The sequence below is a fragment of the Leptodactylus fuscus genome, chromosome 6 (assembly GCF_031893055.1).
Source record: "Leptodactylus fuscus isolate aLepFus1 chromosome 6, aLepFus1.hap2, whole genome shotgun sequence".
Lineage (NCBI taxonomy): Eukaryota > Metazoa > Chordata > Amphibia > Anura > Leptodactylidae > Leptodactylus > Leptodactylus fuscus.
In genome coordinates this window covers 124,596,165-124,612,267 of record NC_134270.1, presented here as the reverse complement: position 1 = coordinate 124,612,267, position 16,103 = coordinate 124,596,165, and the positions used below count along the sequence as shown (strand labels likewise).

The window sequence follows — 16,103 nt, the reverse complement described above, 5'->3', positions numbered from 1 at the left end:
CAGTCAGACACTGGCACTATATGGCAGTAGCAAGAAATGAGGGTATTTGTATTCCCAATATACTCTTTAAATTCCCAGTCAGACAATGGCACTGTATACCAGTAGTAAAAATTGTGGGTGCACGTAACCCCAATATATTCTTTGAATTCCCAGTCAGAAACTGGCACTATATGGCAGTAGCAAGAAATGAGGGTATTTGTATTCCCAATATACTCTTTGAATTCCCAGTCAGACAATGGCACTGTATACCAGTAGTAAAAATTGTGGGTGCACGTAACCCCAATATATTCTTTGAATTACCAGTCAGAAACTGGCACTATATGGCAGTAGCAAGAAATGAGGGTATTTATAACCCCAATATATTCTTTGAATTCCCAGTCAGACAATGGCACTGTATACCAGTAGTAAAAATTGTGGGTGCACGTAACCCCAATATATTCTTTGAATTCCCAGTCAGAAACTGGCACTATATGGCAGTAGCAAGAAATGAGGGTATTTGTATTCCCAATATACTCTTTAAATTCCCAGTCAGACAATGGCACTGTATACCAGTAGTAAAAATTGTGGGTGCACGTAACCCCAATATATTCTTTGAATTCCCAGTCAGACACTGGCACTATATGGCAGTAGCAAGAAATGAGGGTATTTGTATTCCCAATATACTCTTTAAATTCCCAGTCAGACAATGGCACTGTATACCAGTAGTAAAAATTGTGGGTGCACGTAACCCCAATATATTCTTTGAATTCCCAGTCAGAAACTGGCACTATATGGCAGTAGCAAGAAATGAGGGTATTTGTATTCCCAATATACTCTTTGAATTCCCAGTCAGACAATGGCACTGTATACCAGTAGTAAAAATTGTGGGTGCACGTAACCCCAATATATTCTTTGAATTACCAGTCAGAAACTGGCACTATATGGCAGTAGCAAGAAATGAGGGTATTTATAACCCCAATATATTCTTTGAATTCCCAGTCAGACAATGGCACTGTATACCAGTAGTAAAAATTGTGGGTGCACGTAACCCCAATATATTCTTTGAATTCCCAGTCAGAAACTGGCACTATATGGCAGTAGCAAGAAATGAGGGTATTTGTATTCCCAATATACTCTTTGAATTCCCAGTCAGACAATGGCACTGTATACCAGTAGTAAAAATTGTGGGTGCACGTAACCCCAATATATTCTTTGAATTACCAGTCAGAAACTGGCACTATATGGCAGTAGCAAGAAATGAGGGTATTTATAACCCCAATATATTCTTTGAATTCCCAGTCAGACAATGGCACTGTATACCAGTAGTAAAAATTGTGGGTGCACGTAACCCCAATATATTCTTTGAATTCCCAGTCAGAAACTGGCACTATATGGCAGTAGCAAGAAATGAGGGTATTTGTATTCCCAATATACTCTTTGAATTCCCAGTCAGACAATGGCACTGTATACCAGTAGTAAAAATTGTGGGTGCACGTAACCCCAATATATTCTTTGAATTACCAGTCAGAAACTGGCACTATATGGCAGTAGCAAGAAATGAGGGTATTTATAACCCCAATATATTCTTTGAATTCCCAGTCAGACAATGGCACTGTATACCAGTAGTAAAAATTGTGGGTGCACGTAACCCCAATATATTCTTTGAATTCCCAGTCAGAAACTGGCACTATATGGCAGTAGCAAGAAATGAGGGTATTTGTATTCCCAATATACTCTTTGAATTCCCAGTCAGACAATGGCACTGTATACCAGTAGTAAAAATTGTGGGTGCACGTAACCCCAATATATTCTTTGAATTACCAGTCAGAAACTGGCACTATATGGCAGTAGCAAGAAATGAGGGTATTTATAACCCCAATATATTCTTTGAATTCCCAGTCAGACAATGGCACTGTATACCAGTAGTAAAAATTGTGGGTGCACGTAACCCCAATATATTCTTTGAATTCCCAGTCAGAAACTGGCACTATATGGCAGTAGCAAGAAATGAGGGTATTTGTATTCCCAATATACTCTTTGAATTCCCAGTCAGACAATGGCACTGTATACCAGTAGTAAAAATTGTGGGTGCACGTAACCCCAATATATTCTTTGAATTACCAGTCAGAAACTGGCACTATATGGCAGTAGCAAGAAATGAGGGTATTTATAACCCCAATATATTCTTTGAATTCCCAGTCAGACAATGGCACTGTATACCAGTAGTAAAAATTGTGGGTGCACGTAACCCCAATATATTCTTTGAATTCCCAGTCAGAAACTGGCACTATATGGCAGTAGCAAGAAATGAGGGTATTTGTATTCCCAATATACTCTTTGAATTCCCAGTCAGACAATGGCACTGTATACCAGTAGTAAAAATTGTGGGTGCACGTAACCCCAATATATTCTTTGAATTACCAGTCAGAAACTGGCACTATATGGCAGTAGCAAGAAATGAGGGTATTTATAACCCCAATATATTCTTTGAATTCCCAGTCAGACAATGGCACTGTATACCAGTAGTAAAAATTGTGGGTGCACGTAACCCCAATATATTCTTTGAATTACCAGTCAGAAACTGGCACTATATGGCAGTAGCAAGAAATGAGGGTATTTGTATTCCCAATATACTCTTTGAATTCCCAGTCAGACAATGGCACTGTATACCAGTAGTAAAAATTGTGGGTGCACGTAACCCCAATATATTCTTTGAATTACCAGTCAGAAACTGGCACTATATGGCAGTAGCAAGAAATGAGGGTATTTATAACCCCAATATATTCTTTGAATTCCCAGTCAGACAATGGCACTGTATACCAGTAGTAAAAATTGTGGGTGCACGTAACCCCAATATATTCTTTGAATTCCCAGTCAGACACTGGCACTATATGGCAGTAGCAAGAAATGAGGGTATTTGTATTCCCAATATATTCTTTGAATTCCCAGTCAGACAATGGCACTGTATACCAGTAGTAAAAATTGTGGGTGTATATAGCCCCAATTCTATTGCTAGGGGACTTGCAGGGTATTTCTGGGGTGAAGGTGGGGGGGCACACCGTTGGAACGGGTATCGGGGTATATATCGGGTATACGGGAATACACTGACAGTGTATTCCATTCAGGATCCTGGGAAAGCTGGGTTGCAGCGATTGAGCCCGTCAGTGCCACGTTACACTGACAAGCTTCTCCCTGGAATTTAGCTCTTACAAGAGCTGTTGGTTGTCTTCTCCTTCCTATCCTAGCCTGTCCCTGCCTACCCAGAATCTAAGCCCTAGCTAGCTGGACGGAAACCTCCGTCCTCGGTGAATTGCAAGCTCAGAATGACGCGAACCTGGGCGGCGCTGTTCTTTTAAATTAGAGGTCACATGTATTCGGCAGCCAATGGGTTTTGCCTACTTTTTTCAACGTCACCGGTGTCGTAGTTCCTGTCCCACCTACCCTGCGCTGTTATTGGAGCAAAAAAGGCGCCAGGGAAGGTGGGAGGGGAATCGAGTAATGGCGCACTTTACCACGCGGTGTTCGATTCGATTCGAACATGCCGAACAGCCTAATATCCGATCGAACATGAGTTCGATAGAACACTGTTCGCTCATCTCTACTGAAGACTATCAAGTTCTTTTGTTTTTTTATATTTCCATCTGCCTTTAGTGAAGAGAGGAGATCAAGCAGTACTCACCCATGTCCATATCAATCCTTTTTGTCAATGCAGCTAATAACATCAGGGAGTCGGTACAAGACAGACTCATAAATGTGTTTATACAATCGACAAGGACTCTTGCTTTGTTCTCTTCTCTACTGTACGTCTCAATGAATCTGAGTACCCACATTCTGACAACACAACTGTTCTCTCCATATATCATGGCATCAGTGAATAACAGTGCCAGTGGACTCTTCCTGCCCTTACCCCTTCCTCTGCCTTTGACGCAATAGACTGCTCTCTCCTTCAAATTTTATTGGCCAAGAACATCAAAAACTTATCTCTTTCTTGACATGCCTTTAACCAAACATTTAGGATAAAACGTATCTATTATTTGTCAGTGCCCCAGTTTTTCTTGCATGAAAAGTAGCAAATATTGGGGGCCAATTGGGGGCCAATCATACTTTGGGACTTTTTGCACTTTTCTGTGCAAATTACAAACTTTTGTAAATTATGTAACTGGTGAAAATTTGCCAAACAATGTAAAAAATTATGCCAAAGTTATAGAGTGATGAGTGTGCATCTTACATCTTATCTCAGTGGTGGAGTGGTGTATGAAATGCCTGTCTTAATACATTCCTGCCATAGGCTAGGACCTCATGTTACAAAGACACAGCATTTTTTGTTACAGATTTTGCTGATTTTTTATGAACTAAAAACCTTCAGCTACATTCTCTATCTATCTCTTGTTCTGGCCCTTGTGCTTATTATACAATCATTGTAATACTTTATTTTTATTTTATTACCTTTTCTGGACGTGTCAGAGACTCATCTGTTCCCAAAATCCCCTCAAATAGTTCAAACACAGTTAGTTCTTCATGCTTCGTGGGTGTCAGTAAACCTGGACAAAGACAGATTAAAACATCTCCCAGTATGAAGAACATTTTTAATAATTTTTAGTTTTAAAGGATTTAATTTTCTCTTACCAGTGTCTCCCCTGTCCTGTTTCTTATAAGAAATTTCTGGGTAGTATGGTGCCACTGGAGTCTGTTCTTCTTCCATATTAGCCTATATATAATAAGGTAATAGATTAGTATAGAGCCAGTGGGGTAACTAAAGTCCTCTGGGCCCAGGGGCAAACTGTGACCAGATCCCCCTACCCTATCCATAACAAGTATTCTTGATAGGGTTGGATATGGTTTCTGTAGTGGTGAATCCCATACAACTATAGTACCCAAGATTACACTGAGTGAGGATCATATCACCCAGCTCCCTGCTAGGAGAAGCGTGTGCTGGGAAAAAGCTGACCTGCAGGGGTCCGAACATTCAGCTTCTACAGATCTTAATGTTAGGCCGTTTTTTTGTTTTTTTTTTTTAAAGTTGATAACCCCTTTAAACCGGTATTTCACTTATTTGCTATTGATTGATGACCTGTTTTACAGTGTAATGCAATTACAGCCCCATACTTTTCACTTTTATAGGAAGAGACTGTAGTTACGCCACATGGCTGCTATAAAACAGACGGTGTGCAATGCTATAGTAAATGGTTCACAACAAATGCAAGTGTATGTGCACCGTGGCAAATTTATCTCCACCCACTTCTATGTTGACTCTATCCGCTCTCATCCATTTTTCTATGTGCCCCCACACAGCATGGTGCTCCTACAGTCACCCTAACATTATATGACGTGATAATATAATGTTACATTCCAATTGCTACAGTATCCTGGTGCCCTAGTTTAAACTAGGGGAAACTAGAAGAGGACATTAAACTGGGGGCAACTAGAGGGGCAGACATGTCCCCCTCCAGCTACACTCACGGTTTAATGTCCTTCTCCAATTGCCCCCATCCAACTTACCCCCAGTATAATGTCCCCATCCAGTGACCCCCACTGTTTAATGTTCCACTCCAGTTGCCCCAGTTTATTGTCCCCCTCCAGCTGCGCCCAGTTTAATGCCCCCCTTCATCTACTCCCACTTTTATGTTCTCCCTTCATCTGGCTCAGTTTAAAGCTTTCCCTCCATCTACACCCAGTTTAATGTCTGCTCTTCATTTGCCACCAGTTTAATGTTCCCCAACCATCTGCCCCCAGTTTAATGTCCCCACTTCATCTCCGCCCAGTTTAATGTCCCCTTTTAGTCTACCCCAGTTTAATATTCACTTCATCTACCTCCAGTTTAATGCCCCCTTCATATGCTCCCAGTTTAATGTCCCCTCCTCCATCCATTTGCCCCAAAGTTTAATATAATAAAAACATTGATACTCACTTCTCCCCATTCCCCTGCTGCTCTGTAGAAGTCTGTTGTCCTGGAGTGTTCAGGGAGCTGCAGACGCGATGTGAGAGACGTCATCACATCGCACCTTCAGCTCCCAGGGCACAAGGATGTGCTTCACACAGAGGGGTAAGGCAGGAGCTGTCTGTGGATGGCTCCTGCTACATCATTGTATTTAACTCATCTGCGTCCACAGGAGTTGATGCCAGGACATACCTCCCAACAACCAGGACAGCGGGACAGGACCCAAAATCTGGGACTGTCCCACTCAATCCAGGACGTTTGGGAGGTATGATGAATGCCCTTTCCTCCGATTGACAAGACTATAGAAATGTACCATCAGTACCAATATTTCTGCAACCAGGGAAGAAACTGGTAAAACAGGCAGTCTGATGAAGTCAGTGTTCTGTTAGCTCTCCAGCAGTGTATAACATGCTCAATTGTAGAGGACATGAGAGGTCCTCTTTAACTTTTATGGGAAAGGCGCCAAAAAGAAGCAGAAATTTTTAAGCTTTCTATTAGTAAAAAAGACCTCCAGATCACATAAAAAGATATAAGTTTAGGGAACCATATTCACTGTCAGAGTTGACCTCCTGCCCGCTAGTGTAATGACTATGTAGCAGTGACAAAGTGTTGTGTCTTGTGGCCTCATCCAATGACTGTAGACTGTCAGGATAATTGAGCTGTGACATTTCATAGATGTTTCACTTCTGTCATTTTAGACTCTTCCCACCAGAGGGCAGAATACTAACTGTGATGTCAAGAATATTAGGCTCTGATTTTTTTTTTTTTTTTTTTTTTAATAAAATGGAGTCTGTCAGCAGAACAATCTCTACTGAATAATAAGCACAGTCAGACAGCTGGGATACATGTTAATAAAACGCTATTTTTCTTGGGTGCTTAGTTGCAAAGATACTAGCAGTTTTTACTGATCTGCTAATGAACTGTTTGGTGCAACAAAGGCGTCACCGTTGCTCTCTTTGTACCTCCCAGTTATGACTGACAGGGCCAGGCAATGTATATGTCAATCACAGTAGGTAGGGATGGAGGGACTGGGCACTGGTAAGCACATAACTTTGGTGCAATAATGTATCAAACAGGTCATTGCATATCAGGAAAAAAAGCCAAAATCTCACCCACAAAGGTGCCAATTGGAAACGCTTTATTCATATGAATCCCAGATATTGGATTATGCTCATAGTTGCAGAAAACTCTTAGGAATAGAACAAAAGCACAACAATCCAACAATATGCAGATATGTAATTTTTTGATCTCTTCTTTTGCTAACTCCAAAAAATTTTTAAGCACTATTGACAAATACAACAATAGCGTCTTGATATGGAACACACTGGAGAGTGTTACTATAACCGTACAACAAAGGAGTGTGTGACTACAATTGCATGCAAGGAGTGGGTTGTTGCCTTATCTTAAGACTTTGCTCCTTGTTTATTTCTGGTAATAATTTCTCAGATTAATATGACTACAAGCATGTCTCCATTGGGGCTGGGTTTAGTAATCTGATCTGTAGTCATACATTTCTACAGAAAACAGATCTTTTTTAAACTAGATCTGCGTGGAATCAGTATATGGCGATATATACAATATATACAATACCTGCTGAATGAGGCTTAGCTACAATAAGACATAAAACATATTCTTAAGTAAATAAACGTTTGGAACAACCTGTAAATATATGCTATGGTCACCAAAGGTTTAATAGTAAGAAAAACAACTTTCCTATACTCAGTTTACCTTCCTTGTAGTTTTGGCATCAACATGCTGTGAAGTAGATGTTAGCGGACGTGTTGTTTGTGTCTTAGGGGTGGGATGTGTAGTCTCCCCCTTGACCTCTAGTTCTGGACTAAGTGAAGTTGCAGGGTGCTCTGGCTGCACCTCTTCATCCACATCTTGTTTTCTAGAAGAACCTGATAATTCTGGTGTATCGTTTTCTTCTATAACTCTCTGTCTAGTTGAAGGAGTAGAAGATGTTGGCTCTTCTTTTTTAATCTCTGCTAGTAGAGAAGAAGAGTGTTCAGGATCATGTTCTTCCTTATCCACATCTAAAGGGTCTTCTGTGTCCTGTATTGTCTCTTGAGAATCTTTGAGGTCATCTAACAACTGCTTATTCTCCGTCCTGATTGTAGACTTCCCTGGTTCTTCAGTTGTTTTTGTCAGGATTGTAGGATGTTGTTCACCAGCTCCTGACTTTCCAACATCTTCGGGAAGTTCATCAAGAAGAAAGTTCTTTGGTGGAAAAGTCACTTTGTTGTCATCATCCCAGTCATATTCCTCCAGGTCTTTGTCTAGGGAAATTTTGTGAAAGTATAATAATTATCTAAAAACCTACTTGGCCTACTTGGGGGAATGAATGATTGATTGGGAAAGTGCAAAGGATAAACTGTAGCACTAAGAAAAGCTACTCATGGGGACAGGTAGTGGCATCTATGTTAACAATGAATGGGATTGCCCCTTTATTGTTCTCATCAGCAGTGGTCCGAGGGGTGGGCGGTTTACAGTTGTAGCCATGTATTACAAACTATTAGTGGAGTTGCTACATGTTTGATTTTTGGTAACAGGTACCCTCAACGATACCTCCACAAGCACATTGTTGCATAACACTTTTTTACACACATGATGTACAGTTCTTACAATTAGTACCCATCAATACCCAAGAGTATTAGCATAGGGCAACTGAATAACATTTTGATACAGTTACACTAACCCAACTAGACTCACAAATGGTTTCGGTTTTCAATGGGACGATAAATATTCAATGCAGCAACATGGCTAAAGCGATATAATCTTAGTCCTCAAGTACAATAATGGGTAAACCTTGAAGCCTTGATTCTCAGCCTGCCCTGTTTATGTCTCATACCTGTGTCCTCTAAGTTGTTAGGAACAGTTGTTGTTGTCTCCTTTGCTGTGTTCCCACGAAATATCAGCCACTGTGCCGGGGCTGGTAGTAGCAGCCCTTCCAGTATTAAAAGCAGCAGTAGAGTCCTGCAGCCTGTTCCCGCCATTGCAGGAGGTGACGGCTGATTTCCAGAGGCTCCGAAACACTTTTGTCCTACGCCGGAGAACAGATTTCTTGCCTGGCTGGATATAGCATGACTGTCTTTATAACCTTTGGCACTTACTTCTCTTATCATTCACTAGACTATAACAGCACACACCCTGAGTTCACCCTTCTTCATCTGAGGCCACAGGATGGAAATGGAGACCTTTCCTCACTTATACTTATGTATATTTAGGCCACCTGCACATGGGGACTGTTCCTCAGAAAGGACACAGCTTTCGTTTGTTTCTATGGTGAACAAATGGTATTAATATGACATGTCTATTAAAAAACATTTGTTTCCATAGTAAGTGTGTGCATTTTGGATGCAAGGCGCGCCCTTACTCATGGCAATATTTTCCATTAATAACTTCACCTAGTGAAAATACATTAAACCGAATTCCTCCCCAAATTTAAAACCATCTATTAAGATACTACAATACTCCTGGGCTATGTATTCCCTATTAGTGTCTGCAAGAAAAGCACAAAAGCACTAATAATACAAAGTTCCTGAGCCCCAATGCAAAATTTGTACCAGGCCCCCCAACTATAATGTATTTCTTTATAGTACAGGTCTCCTCATATTGGTAAGAAACACATTGTACTCAATTGGAAGCATAGATGAAAGCAGGGCGCAGAAAACAGTTTCCTGGCTGTTTCATATACAGAGTCTGCAGCATGAGACATCCCACTGATTGGTTTACCCATCTGGGCCTAGTTAGTGGACGCCCCCAATGCTGTCTGTGTGCTGGAGAACTCCCCAGTGCTGTCTGAAAACTCATTAGCAGAACGACGAAAACCAGGATTTTTACCGAACGGTGGCGGGGAGAAGAATTCTATAAGTATGAGAAGAATATCCTTTCTAAAGGCTATTCTGACGTGGTGTTTGTGGAAAATGGGATTCTAATGATTTTTCTCGATAACACGTAGGAACAGCCTAAAGAAAGGCTATTCTTCTCCTACCTTTAGATGTCTTCTCCGCGCCGCCGTTCGGTAGAAATCCTGTTTTTCTTCACTATGTAAATAAGTTCTCTCGCAGCACTGAGGGCGGTCTCCAGTGCTCAAACAGCACTGGGGGCGTCCCCAATGCTGCGAGAGAACGTCTCTATCTTTGCCTGGAATGGCCTCTCCCTGCGTCTTCTTCCGGCGCTGGCTTCAAACTTCTCGGTATGCGCTGTCAGCTATGCCGTCGGGCCTCAGGCAGAGCTGACTGTGCATGCCCGTGGCAACTTTCCTGTGTAAGCGACCATTTTCTTGTGACTGCTTACAAAGTAAGCTAGGATAAGCGGCCACAAGAAAATGGCCGCGGGCATGGCAGTCAGCTTTGCCGGAGGCCCGACGCCGAGGCCATTCCAGGAGAAGATAGAGGCGGCGCTGGAGATTTCTCTCCCAGCTTTGGGGATGCCCCCAGTGCTGTTTGAGTGCTGGGGACAACCCCAGTGCTGCAAGAGAGCTCATTTGCATACAGAAGAAAATCGTGATTTCTACCGAACGGCGGCGCGGAGAAGACATCTAAAGGTAGGAGAAGAATAGCCTATCTTAAGGCTATTCCGACGTGTTATCAAGAAAAAATGTCATTTTAATGATTGAATCCCTTTAAGTCTCCCTCAAATGTCTCTCCCATTATCCACATAGGACATGGATAAAATATTTCACTAAATGCGTGTAACTTGAAATCTCATTGGCTCAGCTGTAGCTGTCTCTCTTTGCCCATCAATGAATTGTTCATCAGCTGGGCAGGCACATTTTTTTTTGTATTCCTCCATTTCTATCTGACACAGAACATTGTGGAAGATGGTGAACAATCAAGTGGATGACATTTTATGATTTTCTTGTATTGTTTTTCCATCATGGAGCAGATGTTGGTAACTTTCGGTTCAGAAAAATCTTCCAGCAATGACTACTATATTCTCACATCAACAATCTTCAATTTTATTCACGTCACCAAACTATCCTGAGGCTCAGTGTCTCTCTATGGACGAAGTCCCAGATGCATCTGAGAGCCATGCCATCAACGTCTTGGGCAAAATTTTACAATTCACATCTTTTAGGATTAGTTCTGCATAACAATAACCTGCCATTTACCTTCTACACTGCATGGCATAGAATTCAGGGGTAGGGAACGTACGGCTCTCCAGCTGTTGCAAAACTACAACTCCCAGCATGCATACTTACTCTGCTGTTCTTGGAACTCCCATGGAAGTGAATGGAGCATGATGGGAGTTGTAGTTTCACAGCAGCTGGAGAGCCAAAGGTTCCCTACCCCTGGCATAGATGGTTTAGTTTGTAGCAGAACCATGCTAATAAAAGTTGTTCTGATCCCACCCAAATTAGCATTGCTTTACAAATCCCATTTATGTACTGCTGATGGATGTAAAGAAATCAAATGTTCTATTTCTTGTAATAGGCAGCACAACTTACCCATGCTGAAATGTATTTCATTGTTACACACAATACAAGTTTGGTGTGGTCTCTCCAGCCTTATATAGGTGGTCCATTGGTCCATGGTTAATTAATTTTTAATTACTGCTTATTAATCTCTCTCTTCTAATTCTACCCAAGGCGATATCAACCATTTATATTCAGATATTGGTAATTTCATGTGTATGAGTGTCTCTTATGCTCTCCTGCTCTGTTATTGAAAAAGTTTCTTAATATGCCAGTTTTGGCATGGGAGAGAAGACATGAAGCCAAATTTGCTATAAAGTTTAAAAAGTCTTTTGCTGATAGCATGGATCTCTTTCATCGATCTCTTTCTGGACAGGATCTAGTGAGGATTTATCAGAGGCCTGCAACATGGCATGTCCATATTCTGCCTCAGCCATTTCACCCTATCAGCAGTACAACAGCACAGCCTTCTGGGTAATGCTGCTGGGTAATATAGGACACAGATGGGCTGTGCACTGTATGCTAGAAAACTGTATTCCTTCTGCAACAGGGGTTAGTATATCAGCCCCACTTACAGGGAAATCACTAAAAAAATGTAACGTTGAAATACACCCAAAGGTCTATTATGCCCTTGAAGACAAAAAGAAAAACACTACCACATCCATATCACAGGTTCTAGCCCAATTCCCAGCAAAAGAAAACTATGTGTGACTTATATAAATATAGTCATATCATAGAGAGAAAACTTAGATGGGTTCACACTACCCTTGTTAATGTCCAGTGGCGTAACTAGGAATGGCGGGGCCCCATGGCGAACTTTTGACATGGGGCCCCCCCAAACCGACGCCGAAGACCTCAACCGACCCCCTCCTCAGAACTCTATTATGTCCCTTAGTAAGCCCTGCACACAGTATTATGTCCATTAGTGTCCCCTGCACACAGTATTAACCCCAATAGTGTCCCCTGCACACAGTATTAACCCCAATAGTGTCTCCTGCACACAGTATTAACCCCAATAGTGTCCCCTGCACACAGTATTAACCCCAATAGTGGCCCCTGCACACAGTATTAACCCCAATAGTGGCCCCTGCACACAGAATTAACCCCAATAGTGGCCCCTGCACACATAGTATTAACCCCAATAGTGTCCCCTGCACACAGAATTAACCCCAATAGTGTCCCCTGCACACAGTATTAACCCCAATAGTGACCCCTGCACACAGTATTATGTCCCACTGTGGACATCCATAAACAATTATTATACTCTGGGGTCTTTTCAGACCCTAGAGTATAATAATCGGAGACCCAGGGGGAGAAACACATTTTTTTAAAAAACAGTTGCTTACCTGTGCCCGGCTCCTAGGCTGTCGGCTGCCGCTCTTGTCCTGCATTAATGACGTCGGACGTCACATGATCCGGGAAGCAGACCCGGGTCATGTGACGTCAGAGACGTCAGACACGAATGAGGGAGGCCGGAGGCAGGATCGTGGAGAGGTAAGTAACACTGTTTGTAATGTTCCTTACGTCTCCCGGTCCGCTGATCATTATACTTGGGGGTCTGCAAAGACTCCCGAGTATAATGATAGTGTTTGTGGGGCCCGCGGTGTCACTTGCCGATCCCGGCCCAGCCAGGATCAGCAAGTGAATGGGGCCCGTAACGGACTATTTAAAAAAACAAAAAAAACCCGCAGCGGTAGCGGCTGTCACCGGGCCCCCTAATGGCCCGGGCCCTGTGGCAGCTGCTACTGCTGCTAGCACGGTAGTTACGCCCCTGTTAATGTCCTTTGCTGTCTTCTGTGACAGGAAACTGATTTTGTGTCCGTTCCCGTTGACACTAATGTGACAAGTTGACACTATCTTCTCTCATGTTTGTTACTTTTGTAACAGAAGATAAAGTTGTGCATGCACGTGTTATTATGTCCGCTAAAACCCCCCAGATGTGATGGATTTGGTGAAAAACGACACTAACAGACAACAGATTAAATCCCATTGAAATCATTGTAATTTTTAACAAATTTATGATGGATCTGTTACTCTCTGTTATTAACAGTAATGGATGCTAGCAATGAACACTACTAACGTGTGAATACCCCTTAACTTTGGAAATATTTTTGCAGCACTTAGTATTATTAAAAACACTTTAAAAAATGTGGTAATAGTTCTCCCCACCCCACATCAACTTACATAATTAAAGGGGTATTCCCATCTTGCCTGTTCACCAACTTGCAGGCTTTATGCTCTGTTCACTTCCTGGTTTTCTCAGTAAATTGGTGGGCAGGGTTTCACTTGCTCTGCTAGCTCTCTTCATAGCAGTATATGTTTGCAGTCAGTAATGAGGGATGGTTGTAAATAAATTAGCACAGTATCACTGGAAGATGCACAATATGAGGCTGATGTAGCAGAGCTGGATTTGTTAGGTGATGAGCATCCCAAATATACATGCTACAGGACTAAGAGTCAGTTTGCAATATACCCCGTTTTAGGATTGTAATTACATACAGAGGTAGCAGACTCCCTGTCTCAGCCCTTATCAGCAAAATTCAATTAGCCGACTGATAACTGGGAGAGGGAGATAAACGGCTCAGAAATACAAACTCGCTCCGAGCACTCAGCTTCCCTTCCCTCCTGAGAGCAGGGAGCTACGTCACTTACCTGGGTGGAGAGATAAAGAGCTCAGAAATACAAGCACGGAGCACTCAGCTCCCCCTCCCCTCCCCTCCTGATAGCAGGGAGCTACGTCAATTGTCCTGGGTGGAGAAATAAGACCATCCCCAGATCTGTGGTTATGAAAACACAGTGTAAACAATGAAGTGAATAATCTCAGATAGTGGCCAAACAAAGCAGTTTTGCTTAAGCAATGTATTTAGGAAAAGTCTTAAATCCACATAAGCTAGCAGTATAGATAGGATCCTTGAGATGGGACAACCCCTTTAATTATTATGTGGCACACCATCAGCCTAGTTTATAAACAAAATGTTGCCTAATCCTGCATTCATTATTTAAATAACCACTAGATGGCATCAGCATACCTTGATGTAGACATATGCATTGTAAAGTTATGGAAGTCCTTCAGTTCCGTGAAGGCTCTCAACACCAGATCAGCGTGGAATGCCTCTGGGACCCCCACCAATCAGTGGATTGAAGGGACCACCGTGCTCATGTGCATGCCACATTATCTTCAATCTTACCAGGTGCAGCTTCATACTTATCATAGTGGTTGTACCTGCTCTTAGATCTCAATGCAGCTCTCTTCCATTCAAATTAATGGGGACTAAGCTGTAATACCAGGCCAGCTGCTACTGTGGAACACTGCGATCAGTGCAGTTAGTTTTGGTGCCCGGTATATTAATTATGCTCTCTATTGGAAAGTGAGTGGTCTTCAGCCAGAGCAGAAAAGAGGGTGTAATTCTAAGCTCTCTGATTGGTCAGTGTCAGAGAGCTCAGAATCGCTCCTTTTGCCTTCTCCTGCCTGACACCACCCACCTGACATTAAAGAGACTAATTATCATTACAACCATCAAAACTATCTGCACTGATCGCTTGGGAAGTGAGAACAAAAACATATATACTGTATAGCATATATGGCATAGGAGTCACACATCTAGAAACATTACTTATTGTGAGAGAGGGGGCTTCCCAAATGGTTGTTGGTTACTGAGAAAGAGTATAGGCAGATCAGGCAGCTGCTAAGGGGCTCATGGGCAGAGGGGGCTTAAAGCTGATTGTATTCTACTTACTAACACTAATTCACTGCATTTTCCTGCACCCACCACTAGGGGGAGAACAGTGGAAGGAGATTGTTTACAGTTTTCATTGAGTTTAGAAGTAGCTGTATTAATTCCTATGCACTGAGCTCCCTCTAGTGGTGGCTGCAGGCAGGAAGTTACGGTATATTCAGTGCTGCATTTGCCATGGGGCAAGATGAGTATCTTGCCTCAGGCATAAGATGAAAGAGTCTCTGAGGATGGCAGAGCAAATAGCAATAGAGAGAAAGACCAAAAGCAGATCACTGATCCAATCACCTGGATGGACAAGAAGATCTAGAGTCAAGGCACAGCCCTCCCCATATAGCAGCTAAAATAACAATCCTTTATTGAACAGTTAAACCAAAAATACACTGTGTCAAATGGACACAAAAGTCCTGCATGTAGGATTTTTTGTCCGCTGAAAAAAACAGACTTCTGACGGATTGGGTATAAATAGACACTAATAGACACTAAGAGACACAAGATAAAATCCCATTGAAATTAATGGAAATTTTGACAGATTAGTGATGGTTCATCTAGTGTCCATTGCTAAGATCTTATAACAGACAATAGCTACGGACACTGCTGACGTTCACCAACAGTAGTGTGAACACCTTCTAAATGTGAGAGACTGTTATTTCCTCACGTTTATGGTTTTCTAATTGAGACAGTATTACACTATGCACGGCTCGGTGCTATTTTTTATTTTTAGGTGGAACAAATAGGTCAGATGCAGTGATTGCCAATCTGCACCACTGTCTACACATGAGCCTTCTCTCTTGGCACCCCATGCTGCCCCCACAGTGATAGAGTCCCTCTCCTTTATAATTATATCCCACTTACCGCTCACATATATAGTGCTATTGTGTGGGTGTGGGAGAGCTTGCAAATCCAGACTTACTATGAGGGACTAGTTGTGGACCCAATAAAGCTACCCAGACAGCACAGTGATATAGTAAGGCATCATTCCTTTTAATTGGTTTGAAAATGGCAGATGGAAATGGTGTTGTATTTGTCCAAA

At 42.1% G+C, this 16,103-nt stretch overlaps 1 protein-coding gene across 1 annotated transcript in view; it reads right to left on the bottom strand.

Moving 5' to 3' along the window:
* LOC142209311 (uncharacterized) overlaps positions 1–8,975 on the bottom strand; it is a 33,376-nt gene extending 24,401 nt beyond the window's left edge. The window contains exons 1-4 of the mRNA XM_075278266.1: positions 8,769–8,975; positions 7,646–8,196; positions 4,606–4,687; positions 4,426–4,520 (exon numbers count right to left, since the gene is read on the bottom strand). Coding sequence (XP_075134367.1) covers positions 4,426–4,520; positions 4,606–4,687; positions 7,646–8,196; positions 8,769–8,913 — 873 coding nt within the window. The 5' untranslated portion in view covers positions 8,914–8,975. The remainder of the gene's footprint in view (positions 1–4,425; positions 4,521–4,605; positions 4,688–7,645; positions 8,197–8,768) is intronic.
* Between the last annotated feature and the right edge of the window lie 7,128 nt (positions 8,976–16,103).